Source organism: Pyrus communis, chromosome 11, assembly GCF_963583255.1.
Source record: "Pyrus communis chromosome 11, drPyrComm1.1, whole genome shotgun sequence".
Classification (NCBI taxonomy): Eukaryota; Viridiplantae; Streptophyta; class Magnoliopsida; order Rosales; family Rosaceae; genus Pyrus; species Pyrus communis.
This window is the reverse complement of record NC_084813.1, coordinates 26,334,532-26,348,022: the sequence shown is the minus strand read 5'-3', so window position 1 is coordinate 26,348,022 and position 13,491 is coordinate 26,334,532. Positions and strand designations below refer to the sequence as shown.

The 13,491-nt window shown below is 40.2% G+C and overlaps 2 protein-coding genes across 3 annotated transcripts; one reads left to right on the top strand and one right to left on the bottom strand.

Annotated features, from left to right (window-relative positions):
- Window positions 1-1,250: 1,250 nt before the first annotated feature.
- On the top strand, window positions 1,251-4,396 carry LOC137707829 (B2 protein-like). 2 transcript variants are annotated; one of them, XM_068446753.1, is made up of 6 exons: window positions 1,251-1,290; window positions 2,419-2,985; window positions 3,406-3,506; window positions 3,653-3,736; window positions 3,838-3,948; window positions 4,051-4,396. In XM_068446753.1, exons 2-6 carry the CDS (start codon window positions 2,448-2,450, stop codon window positions 4,096-4,098), a joined length of 882 nt encoding a protein of 293 aa, XP_068302854.1. In that variant the 5' UTR covers window positions 1,251-1,290; window positions 2,419-2,447; the 3' UTR covers window positions 4,099-4,396. The 2 variants fall into 2 exon arrangements, with proteins under 2 accessions (XP_068302854.1, XP_068302855.1); XM_068446754.1 differs by lacking the exon at window positions 1,251-1,290 and adding an exon at window positions 1,328-1,427.
- Window positions 4,397-4,929: 533 nt separating this feature from the next.
- Window positions 4,930-13,180, bottom strand: LOC137707831 (transcription and mRNA export factor ENY2-like). Its single transcript, XM_068446755.1, has 5 exons — window positions 13,068-13,180; window positions 12,759-12,846; window positions 12,530-12,624; window positions 11,750-11,826; window positions 4,930-5,337 (listed from the first exon to the last, which is right to left on the bottom strand). Coding segments are annotated over exons 1-5 (336 nt in total). The 5' UTR covers window positions 13,070-13,180; the 3' UTR covers window positions 4,930-5,263.
- Window positions 13,181-13,491: the final 311 nt, after the last annotated feature.

Here is a 13,491-nt window from a genome sequence, read left to right as displayed (position 1 = left end):
GGATTCTCGCCGGATCTTCTTTGTGAGGATTCCGGAGATTCTCTAATCACATTCGTTTATTATACATCGTATGGTCAGTTTTTATAAAATATTATTTATTTTCAATTTTAAATAATAAAAAAATTACAATAATTTCGAATTATACAATATATAATGAACAAATATAATTAAAGAATTCCACAATCTACAAAAAGAAGAAATCTAATTTCGAAATTGGACGAGCATGTTTCCTTTTAAGTACTTAAAAGACGTGAAAGTGGAAGCAGGGAGGTGCCGACAAAGGACGACGGCCCTGCACTGACCCCGCCTGCTTTTGTCACTTTTTTGCCTCATTGGACTCATCACATGCCATTTGTCCAGCATACCGGCCGACTTGTGTGCTTCACTCATTTTAAGGGTTACTGATTTTAATTTCCAACCTCTTTCATATATATATGCGCGAGAAGTACCACTAGGTTAACAGTTTGATGATATTTTGAGCATACGAGTTTTGAACTTTATATTACTATCGATCTTAGGATGAGAAATATCGTTACGAGAAAAGCTAGTTGATAATTTGACCGAAAACGTGAACCAAAAACTTCAAAAAGCTCCGCAAATTCACATATTGAATAAAAACTTTACAATCGATCAAATTTAAGTAACATTTTATCCTAATAATGTAGTGTTGCCAGTACATGTTGCAATTCGTTTAGACATGATTGTCACATTATTCACTACTGCGCCTTTTATACTCTAACCATCTAGTTTTTTAACATTATAGAGTTAAACTCACATATTAGAGTCGTAATTCATCATCCATGTATCTCTTATCACATATGTTAACTATCTTATAATTGTACTTCAAGTATCTACAAGCTATTATTTCTCCATTTAGTGAATAAGTATTTGCGTTTCGTTTCGTGCGCTGAATAACATGATGGTGAGGTTGAAAATTTGAAAACCTATATGAATTTTTCCGACCTCTAGAAGAGTAGACTGTTGTGATAAAATAACCGGTTGATTTTTTTGTTATATTTTTAATAAAGTAATTGATACTAACATTTTTTTCATGTTATGCAAATGTAATTTTAGCTTGAAAAATCATGTGAACCTTTCCACGTAACCGATACATCCCATGAATCGTGACGCTCACGACTCGTGTAGATTCAAAATCCCAATTGGCAAGAAATGTAATTAAGAAAACACCCAAGGGCACTTTCGGTAACCTGAAACATATATATAACGGTAAAAATCTAGCTGCCTTCCTCCTCTGTCGCGTTTCCTGCTTCACAGGGCAAAGATAAAAAGGTAAGGCCTTCCCTCTGATCCCCAAATCTAGGGTTCTTCTAACCAGTTGAAAAATCACTCTCAATCCAGCCAGCCTCCATTTCCTCTTTAAACCTAATAATGGAAGATTTTATTTGCTTAATCTCTCTGTTTAATTGGTAATTACTTGCTACATTTGGCTAATTGCATCTGGTACTCCTCAATTTCTTTTGTTTTGCTATTTTTCTTGCTTTTAATCTCAAATGCGCGTCTGGATCTTTGATTTTGATTTTGGTGTTTATAGGTTGATTTTAGGAATTTTTGTGTTTTGTTAGCTGATTAGTTCAGTTTTTTCACGCTTTGGAATAATTTTATTTATTTTTCTGTAATTTGGTTGACTTTTTAGCTGGAAAATAGTTTAACTACCTCAGTTTTCTGGGTTCTTATTATAGCTTAATTTTTTCTCGTGGATGTCTGTAGAGCAAAATTCGAAAAGCTTCATTTTCGAGCTTTTTGTTTATTTTTCTTCAAATTTTGAGAAGAATTGTGTTTCAATTTTGGAAAAAATGCTGAGAAATGGATTCCCATCCCATATTGTAGTGGATCTGTGTTTGTGCAAACCCAATGAGTAATACATAGGAAACCAAATTTTATGTGATTTTAGGATTTAATATTTTAATGCATTCCATTTTTAAAACTATCCTGATTCGGGTAAATTCTGAACTTAGCTGTTGGAAAGACTTTATTTTCCTAATATACAAGGCATGAATAAATGTTCTTTCATAAAATTATTTTCATTGGAGAAAACTGAACTTCGGGTCGATGTGGTGTTAAATGTGTGCAGTCTTTCCAATTCTGTGGTTATGCAGATTCAGATTCAGAGACTTGTATAGGGTTATATTCTGTATATGGCTGCGACCCAATTGTGAACTTTGTGTACTTATCCTTGCTTAATTTGTGGAATCAGCCATCAATGGTGTTTAACCAAAGTTCCTTTTGGCATTTGGATGGTTATTACTGCCTTTGTGCAATTTGTTTAGATAAGCATTTCCTTATTATACGTATTTCTATATGTTTTAACGTTTTGAGTTTAACCGGTTTTCTGTTCTCAACCCGATCTTTTAGCTTTCCAGTTTCTCAATTAATATCTTTTTCTCGTCTGTTTTACAGGACCTGTCGATCTGGGTAGAGTTTGCAAGATGGAGAGCTTGAGCAGCTTTTGGCAGTTGGGTGATGAGCTTCGAGGGCAGTCAAAAGTTGCAGAAGATAACAAATGGTTAATGGCCGCTTCAAAATTGGCTGAGCAGACAAGGGTAAAGGGCGAGCGTATGAATAACCTTGATCTTTCAAAGGGCCCAGTTGAACAAAGGGCGAGGGATAAATTTGGATTCCAGGAAGATAACAAGTTTGAAAGCCAATACTTTAACATGCTGAGCTTGGATTCTAAAGTAAATGAGAATATGTGCAAAAGTTCCTTCAGGAATGGTATGTACAACATGAATGCAGTTTACCAGAAGAACAATGCAAGCATTGCGGGAAACATGACTGGTAACAAGTATAACAACAAAGAAATCAACAACAGCAACAATAACAACAACGAATCTGCAAATACAGTTGAGAAAAGGTTCAAGACCTTGCCGGCTACTGAGACACTCCCAAGAAATGAGGTGCTTGGAGGTTACATCTTTGTATGTAACAATGACACAATGCAGGAAGATTTGAAGCGACAACTATTTGGTAAGTTTGACTAATTCTCAGCTCCCTTCAAAGTCTGTTTTAGCGTTTTACACTTTTTTAAGCTTAAATTGCTGTCTACAAGTGAAGGTCCGGGTTTAAATGGCTGACATTTACCTGGCATTCCCTGCATGATGCATCTTTACTGAGATACTAGTTCATATAAAGGGTCCTTGAGTTTGGACCGGTGCTTATTATGAGTACGAATATCCATAGGGATCTGCACTCATAAAAATTATAAGTAGGAGTATGATACATTGGACGGAATAGTGTTGTGATTTTAGTATGTATACCTCTAGCCGTGCAACTTAATTCCTGAGTTAACAAATGCAGATTATGCTTTTGAATTATATATTTTTTTATTCCTTTTTTTGACACTCCAAGTGATTCTCATGTGTATCAATCATTATATCTATATGGTAGGTTTACCTCCAAGGTATAGAGATTCTGTTCGGGCAATAACACCAGGGTTGCCATTGTTTCTCTACAATTATACAACACACCAGCTGCATGGCATTTTCGAGGTTTGTTCTCAAACTAAGCATATTATATTCATATGTTTTGACTTGACTGCAATATTCTTTGCTGTATAGGAAGTATACAGACGTGGACTACGATAGGTCATTATGATATTAGCTTATTGTTTCCTCTTTCAATTGGTTTTGTGCAGGCAGCGAGCTTTGGTGGTTCAAACATTGATCCAACTGCTTGGGAAGACAAGAAGTGTAAAGGCGAATCTAGGTTTCCTGCTCAGGTAAATTTGAAATGATAAAGTTGAAAGTTCTGGTCTTTCAATATTTTGCACGTATCCAATTTTTTGATGGAGACTCTCCTTCTGTTATACTCGATTATTAGGTAAGGATCCGTGTGAGAAAAATCTGCAAGGCTTTGGAAGAAGATTCCTTCAGGCCTGTCTTGCACCACTATGATGGTCCCAAGTTCCGTCTTGAGCTGTCAGTTCCTGAGGTATGCATGGCAGCTAAGCCATTGGTTGCATTTTCTACTCCGTTCGGTTTAATTGTAGTGATTTCATGTAAACCCATTTGATGAGTTTTGATTATTTTGCAGACCCTGAATCTATTGGACCTATGCGAACAAGCGGGCTCTGCAGCATAAGCTAAATGTTGGCAGCAATATGCTGATGTAGTAGGTTTTTATGGTGCATTCCAGCTTGTGTGCTTTCAACAGATTTTCCATGGAGCGCAAGCTTAGGGGTTAAATCTGGTTTTTCATTTTTCTTTCCTTTTTTCTTTATCGTCTGGAGTTGTATGGTAACAGTTATACAGTGTTACTGTGAGTGAGCGCTGCTGAATAAGCGAACGTGTCTCGTGAAGCTGCTTGTTTTAAGTTGTACAACATTTGAAAGCTTTGATAATGATGAAAAACACAAAGTCAGGTCGATGTAAAAGCGAAACGACTCTGCTGTGACGTTGTCGCTGTATTAACTACTCTTAAGGGTGGGGTAAGTTTGGTCTCATAATGGACTAATAATAATATAATTCAAATTACTTTTACGATAATCGAATCTTAAAACCTCTCACTTACAAATGAAAAAAAATATCACTAGATCGCAGTACGAAGTGGATGTGCTATTAATTTTATTCTGGCTGAAATTCATCAAACATAAGGTGTTTTTTGGGTTCTTTACTACCATGAAAGGGTACGTGATGAAGAAAAATCATTCCAAATCCTAATTTCAAATACATGAACTAAAAAATTTGATACTAAATTAGTCTTTCCACATGCACAAATGCAAAATGTATACTAACTAATTTTTGAAGAAATTGTTATTGACACTCCAAAAATTTCATTTCAAACTTCAAACTTTCTATAATTAGGAAGAAAATTACAGTGTAAAATAAGATTTTTAAATTGCTAATAAGCGTTCCCATTTCCGGTACCAAAGCATTTATTTAGTATCCATAAAGCTACTTGCAGCGCGCCACACATCCGGATCATTCTCTCCTCCATCACTGACATAAAAGATTGCAGAATCTTTACAGAAATGATACAATTCTCATGCGTTCGCTTTAATCCCATTAAAAATTAAAAAAAAACAGTTGCCTCCCTCCACCCTCCAAGCTGTTCACTAGTGGAGTTTCATTCAGCAAAAGCTGCTTCATCATCACCAACAACATCATCATCATCACCATCATCATCATCATCACCATCATCGTCATCATCATCATCATCATCAACAAGAACAAGAACAAGAACAAGAACAACATCATCATCATCATCATCATCATCATATTGTCACAACCAGGAACCACACGGTGCATCAAATAGCTGCTGACATGAGAAATGTCCGAATTCTCTGCAAAAGTTCCGCCTTCACAGAATCGGGGACGGAGGCTGCGTATAGCAAATTTAAACAGTGAGATCAACTAATTCGAAGACACAAAGAAGTGAGTACTTGATGTAGAACTGCGGTAGTATTAGGGTGAACAAGGGTGTGACGGGACCGAGAAGAAGTAAAAGATCGAGGAGACGAATTAGGGGTCGAGGAGACGAAAGGAAAGGGGAGGAAATCAGGGAGTTCTAGTAAGGAGATTTTCATTCATTAAAAGTTAAAGTAAAAGATTACAATCTGCTCTATTTATAGAGACAAACTTTGAAAAATTAGGAAAGCAATTTAACTAATAAGAAATCCTTTAACAACGGAGAATTCTTAACTAAAATAGGAAAACTAATAAAAGGAAAGCTAATCCAAGTAGAATTAGGAGATGCATTCTGCATCATTCTCCCCTACTGAAAAGAACTCGACACAGGCGAGTAAGCCAACATTAAGGACAACGACGACGTTTGTAAGTATGGATGATAGGAGGACGGGATGCTGCCAAATCAAGATCCTGAAGAGCATCCTGATAATGGTGCAAAAGACTGGAATCCAACTCGCGAAATTCAGCTTCTGTAATCCAAGTATCCTTAGTAGCAGGCTTTCCCATCCAACGAACCAGATAACGGGTCGATCCTCCAGTAGACGAAGTCACAACTTCATGATCCAAAACGTCAGCAATCTGCTCTGTAGGGGCAGAAATAGTGGACGGAAGTCGTGGTGCCATAGGAGGAATGGAACTCTGAGCAACATCCATCGACAGAGGTGGAGAAAAGGATCCCCGATAAGGAGATAAATCAGAGACATTAAAAATGGGACTGATCTGCATCGTGGCAGGTAACTCAATCAAATAAGCATTGGACCCAAGCTTCCTAAGGACACGATAAGGACCCATCGAACGAGCATGAAGCTTTTTAAAAGATTGCTTAGGAAAACGCTTAGGACAGATCCGCACCATAACAAAATCCCCGTGCTGAAACTCCTGGTGACGACGATGAGCATTGGCGGCCAGTTGATAACTGTCGGTGTGCATGGCTATTTGCCGACGGACGTCATCATGCAGTTGACTAATATGTTCAGCAAACGACGTAGCAGAGTCGGAGGCGCGGGCAGCCATAGGAAGAGCAACTAAATCCACAGGTGATCGGGGAGAAAACCCGTGAACAACCTCAAAAGGACTTTTACCGGTGCTTCGATTAACTGAGTTGTTATAAGCAAACTCAGCCACAGGCAACAAGAGATCCCAAGTACCAGGCTTATCCCCAACTAAACAGCGAAGTAAATTTCCAAGACTGCGATTAACCACCTCCGTTTGTCCATCCGTTTGGGGATGGAAAGCGGAGGAAAACTTCAAAGTAGTCCCGAAAAGCTTCCACAAGGTTTTCCAAAAATAACTAACAAATTTGACATCACGATCAGAAACAATAGTGACAGGGAGGCCATGCAAACGAACTACTTCCTTAAAAAATATTTTGGCCACATGAGAAGCATCGGTATTTTTGGCACAAGGTAGAAAATGCGCCATTTTAGAAAAGCGATCAACTACGACAAAGATAGAGTCATGGCCGCGACTAGTCTTAGGTAAACCAAGCACAAAATCCATACTAATATCCTTCCAAGGAGCATGAGGGATTGGTAGAGGAGTATACAGACCTGTGTTACGTTTGCGAGCTTTAGCTAGCTGGCATGTGCGGCATTGGGAGAGGAGCCGAGCAACATCACGTTTTAACGACGGCCAATAGAAACGATCTTCCATCAAGGCAATGGTTTTATCTTTACCAAAATGGCCAGCCAAACCACCACCATGTAGTTCCCAAATAAGGAATTCACGAAGAGAAGTACGAGGAATGCATAATTGGGTTTTCCGAAACAAGAACCCATCCCTTGTAATAAAGTCCACATACTCACGACGGTTACCGTTGGAAACTTCATGGAAAATAATTCCAAAATCTGGACACGACGAATACTCGGTCTTAATACGATCAAACCCAGTGACCTCAACTGTCATTATGTGCAAAATAGTAGCCACGCGACTAAGGGCATCAGCTGCCTTATTGTCAATGCCGGGACGGTGTCGCAAAACAAACGTAAAGATCTGTAGATATTCGGACCACTTGACATGTCGACTGCTGATGGTGCGTTGAGAGTGGAGATATTTCAAAGCTTGATGATCGGAATATAGCACAAATTCGTTTGGCAATAGGTAATATTGCCAATACCGAAGGGCCTGTACCACAGCATAAAACTCCTTGTCATAAGTAGAATAACGTTGCTTTGCTGCATTAAGTTTCTCACTAAAGTAGGCTACTGGATGTCCTTCTTGGCTAAGCACGCCACCAATTCCGACTCCGGAAGCGTCGCATGCCACTTCAAAGACTTTAGTCAAATCAGGATGTCGAAGAACAGGTGCTTGACTCATCTTTTGCTTCAAAATTGTAAAGGCCGTGGCAGCTGCAGGGGTCCAAAGAAACGCTCCTTGTTTCATGCAATTAGTTATTGGTGCCATAATAGTACTGAACCCGGGAATAAATCGGCGATAAAAAGAGGCGAGACCATGAAAGCTGCGTGCCTCTGTTAATGTCGTAGGTGTTGGCCAACGAGTAATAGCCTCCACTTTAGTGGGATCGGTGCTAACCCCAGCTGCAGAAATATTGAACCCCAAAAATAGAACTTGCGGTTGAAGAAACGAACATTTGGGTAAGTTAGCATACAGTTTTTCCGCTCGTAATGTAAAGAATAGCGAGTGAAGATGTGTGAGATGTTCTTCTCGAGAGTGGCTGTATACAAGGATGTCATCAAAATAAACCACCAGAAATTTGCCAATATAGGGCCGTAACACATGAGTCATCACCCTCATAAACGTGCTAGGTGCATTGGACATGCCAAAGGGCATAACAAGCCACTCATATAAACCATCAGGGGTTTTAAACGCGGTTTTCCACTCATCTCCTTCACGAATTCGGATTTGATGGTAACCACTGCGAAGATCTATCTTAGAAAACCATTGGGAACCAGCCAAATCATCCAACATATCCTCAAGTCGCGGTATTGGGAAACGATACTTAACTGTAATTTTATTTATGGCGCGACTATCCACACACATTCGCCAGGAGCCATCTTTTTTTGGTGTAAGGAGAACTGGAACAGCACAAGGACTTAAACTATGACGAATAAAACCCTTAGCCAGCAACCCCTGGATTTGTCGATTTAATTCCGCTCGCTCAGGTGGGTTCATACGATAATGGGGAAGGTTAGGAAGTTGTGAACCAGGAACAAGGTCGATGGCATGCTGAATCTCTCGTGCTGGAGGTAGTTCATCTGGTAAGTCCTCAGGTATAACATCAGAGAATTCCGTGAGTAGCTGCCGTATGGGTTCGGCAACTGGAGTGGGGGTACATTTAGAGACCGGTTTAAGCAAGAGAGCAAAGACCACACCCGTGTCTTGTAGTTCATGTGTAAAATCTACCGGTGATAAGATACTTAAACGAGGCTCCGAAGCCTTCCCGTTTAAGGGCAGTGTCGGTTGAACCTCCTTAATTGGTTTGATGGCTGGGTTGGAAGGCTTGAGTGTTATGTTTTTCCCTTCATGTTGGAAAGTATAGGTGTTCTCTCGGCCGCAACTTTTGACGTTACGATCATAAAGCCAAGGCCGACCTAGTAGCACATGTGCAACACTCATAGGTAGGATATCACAATAAAGTTTCTCGTGACAGGGACCCAATTGAAGAGGAACAAGACATCTTTCAGTAACAGGTAACCTAGTTTTATCTACCCAGCCGACTTGAAAAGGATGGGGATGTGGTTCGGCCTGAAGGTGAAGACGATCGACGGCAGCTTTAGAAATAACATTCAGCGTACTTCCCCCATCAATAACTAGTTGGCATCGAGTGGTACCGCAAGGGACATAAGTCTGGAAGATACTTGTGCGTTTCCATGAATCAGGAGGTGGAGGTGTAGATGCTGAATAAATACAACGCATAACACTCAGTTGTTGCAATGCTTCTTCCTCACAACAATTATCAAGGTCGGGATCATAAATAGGTTCAAGGGGCTCCACATATTCGTCCACACGAGGGTCCTCAGTGTTGGAGCCAATATTTAAAGTTCTGTGGGGGCAACGGGAGGCGATGTGGCCCTTAGCATGGCAACGATAGCATTCAAGGTGAGTAGCCGTGGATAGGGCTGGTCCCTTCTCTGTGGTAGGTACCGTGGGAGCAGGTGGACCAGTGATGCCATATTTGGAGCTTGGATTGCTGCGGTTTGGAGCAGAAGTGGAAGGATACCCGGGAGTCCCGGTGTACCTACGTTGTGGCCGCAAAAAGGTTTCAGCTTCCAATGCATGGCAATATGCATCTTCCAAAGTATACGGACGGAACCGACGGACTTCACGCTTGATATCGTCACGAAGACCATGAATAAAACGAGACATGGTGATGTCGGGTTCTTCACGAAGCCCCGCACGTATTTTGTGTTCAATAAAACGAGCGTGGAATTCTGTAACGGTATAACTTCCTTGTGAAAGGGTCCATAACTGATCATACAATTGATGGCGATAAAATGTAGGAAGATATTGTTCGCGAAGCTTCAATTTCATCTCGTCCCAAAGAGTCACAGGCTGTTGTCCCAGTTGGTATAGTTGCTCCTCCACGGAATTCCAATATTGTCTAGCGGCTCCCTGTAATGTCATCTTTCCAATGCGTAGTTTATAAGCATCCGTCAAATCATACCAAGCAAAATAATCTTCCAGGGCTTGGATCCAATCAAGAAACATCGTAGGATCCCCACGACCATCAAAAGTAGGAGCGATAGGTTTGATGTGGCGGATGATCTCGTTGTCAAACTGTCGAGGGGGAGGAGGGTACTGATCATGTGGAGCGGGTGGGAGGTTTAGAGCCTGAGGAGTCACTAGAGGAGGACCTATTGTGTGTTGAGTATAATGGAGTGGCGGCAAAGACCCAGTGGAGCTAAGCGGCCTTCCGTAGGACACTGCCTTTAATTTAGGATCCATCGGTGGAGTGGGCAAAAGGCCACTTGTTGGTGGTGGCGTAGACGAGCTTGGGATCACTGTGGAGGAAGACGAAGTTGCAGCGTTTTCAACCCGAAAGTGGTTGATAAGTAACTGAACGGAGTTTTGAAGTTTAGTGATGGCAAGGTCCGTCGTTGAACGATGGGCGTGAGCCTGTACCAACTCTTCTTTGAGGTCAGTGCTGAGTTTAGCGAGTTGGGTTTCTATGCCCGCGATATCGTCCGTGACTTTGTTTTGGAACGTATGACATTGTTCTGCAAGGTTGGCCACGGTTTGGGGTGCCATGGCAGGGATCAAACGCCAACGAAAGGAATTGTAGGCTCTGATTACCAAATTGATGTAGAACTGCGGTAGTATTAGGGTGAACAAGGGTGTGACGGGACCGAGAAGAAGTAAAAGATCGAGGAGACGAATTAGGGGTCGAGGAGACGAAAGGAAAGGGGAGGAAATCAGGGAGTTCTAGTAAGGAGATTTTCATTCATTAAAAGTTAAAGTAAAAGATTACAATCTGCTCTATTTATATAGACAAACTTTGAAAAATTAGGAAAGCAATTTAACTAATAAGAAATCCTTTAACAACGGAGAATTCTTAACTAAAATAGGAAAACTAATAAAAGGAAAGCTAATCCAAGTAGAATTAGGAGATGCATTCTGCATCAGTACTAACTGGCAAACGGGGGATCAACATCTCGTTAACATGAAATTGGATGAAAGTATGTCAAGGTCAATCGAGATCAAGGTAACTTGAATCTCTTTTAATTCTAAGACTACTTTTCTTGATTGTAAATATACGTACGCTCAGTTTCATTTCATTTTTCCGAGTAAATCTCAGTCTCACTTACAGAGGATAAGATTGTGAAGGAATCAATCAAGTTTACTACAGAGGATAAGTGTAGTATTAGTAACACCAAAAAAAATACCTCGCTCGACCTAGAGTGAAGGGGTATTGATGACCATAATGATCAGCACCACAAGAAAACAGATACACCATGACCGCAAGGGCTGGAAAACCACCTTCCCTGGCTCTGGTAGCTTCCTAAACCACCTATTCTACTTAATACAAGACTATCAGTCCGACCCACATGCCCACCCGACTTCATTACGTATGCTCAAAGACACCGTCATCTAAACAATCCTTAATCCCTCACGGACACCACCAGCACATTTTTACAGAGACGTCCAACTCCTCCCACACCATCCATCATGCTACCGGCTCCCACAAAGACACCATCAACTATTGTACTCTCAATACTACCTTTGCATTACGCACACCAAACACAGTATGCCATACGAAAATTGGTAAACTTAGATGTGCAAGTTATCCACAGAAAAACAAGGCCTTTCATACAACATTGAGAGTCTAAAACAATCAAAAGAATATGATGAACGACATAAAGAGTTACCTCTGCCCTTTGGGGTGATTACATGTACAAGGTCATCAACTGTAACATTGTTCCTCCCCTTTTTCTTTATAAACGCCCTAACATGAAAAAGATATACATGGGTTAAAACATGCTCAATTAGCAACCTTGATATGTGAACACTTGGTCGGCTGTACGAAAACATTATGTTAAATACACAGAACGATATTGAAATAAAGAAACGTAATGGATGATTCAATGTACACGTTATCAAATAGTTCATGACCGAAGCCATCTTAGTCAGCCATTTAGTTCCCACAGTTCCCATACAATCGAGGTTGCTGTGATCCCAAAGACAAGATTCAGCTTACACAACCATCGCCCTAGGACCATGCCGCAACCTCCAAGAGGAAGATGTGGAAATCAGCAAAAACCAGTTGTCTTGTAGACTAGATACCACCATGACCTCAAATCAATCTTCTCCCAAGTGTTGCCTAAATTGATCAACATCGTAACTTGGTTCGTTGAATTTTTAACAACGGTCATACTTTTGAGGCATCACAAATCCAGTAAGGGCGCATTTTAAAAGATTTCCAATCGTCCCACACCATCAGGTTACTATGACAAGACGATTATATATTCTATACTACTCTAGTCTAAAGGGAGGGTGAATTGAATTCGAACTTGGATGCAAGAGGGCGGGAAGACTGGCGAGGTCAACTCTCCTAACCCGCATCAACCTCGAAATTACTCATCAAATAATCAAACTTTACTGTTTACTGACTCCATACAGTGTAACTGATGAATTGATCCCATAAATACCTGCAAAGAGCTTTCATTTCATCCTTCCATCCACACTCTATCAGCCTTTCCCTCAGAAGCTCCATCAACCTCTCCTTTTCACCGCTCTCAATCAACTGTAAAAATCAGGCAGCAAATTCGAACCAGAAACCGGAAAAATCTTAAGTCAGCTCAGTAAAATCAACCCCACAGTTCCAAAAAAAAAAAACAGTAACAATAAATTAAATTAAATTAAATTAAAACACTACACCTCGATGTTGATAAGCTCTTGAAGGGTCGGTTCTTTTTCTTGATTTTCTGCAGCATCCGGCGTCGGCGGACGATTCACAGATTTCCACCTTAATTTTCCAACAAAATATGCACAAGTACAAATTAAAAATCCAATCTTTTTAACACTCTGCAAAACACAAATTTAAAAAACCCCCAAAAGAAATAAATCTTATACAAACCCAACTGAGCTTGCTAAAAATTTTCATTCATTAATTTTTCTTTCCCGGGATTTTTTTCCCCCCCATGAATGTAAGGAAAACCCTAGCTAAGGTCAGGGTAGGGGACTGACATGGTTTTGGCAAACGGAGACGGAGAAGATCTCCACCGTCGAACACTCTGTGACTTGAAGGAGGAAAGTAGATTGATTGATTGATTGATTGATCAGGATAATTGATGATGGTGAACGAACTATTGGGCTAGGCCCAATCATACACATCGCCATGCCCATATTGGTATATTTCAGAGTATTACCACCTAAACCAAGATTGGTTAAGTTGAATCTATGTCTGGATTAAAAAAAAAAAAAAAAAAAAAAAAGTTGAATCTATGTCTTCTCCGAATCTTTGTGTTTGGTCATTCCAACATAAGTCACTTTGATAAAATGCTGATAGAGTTGATGAAAATGACCCTAGTTATACATTTTGATGAGTTAAGGGATCAATGGTCATGAATTTTTAGTTGAGGGACCATTACTCTAATGAGATTAGAGTTAA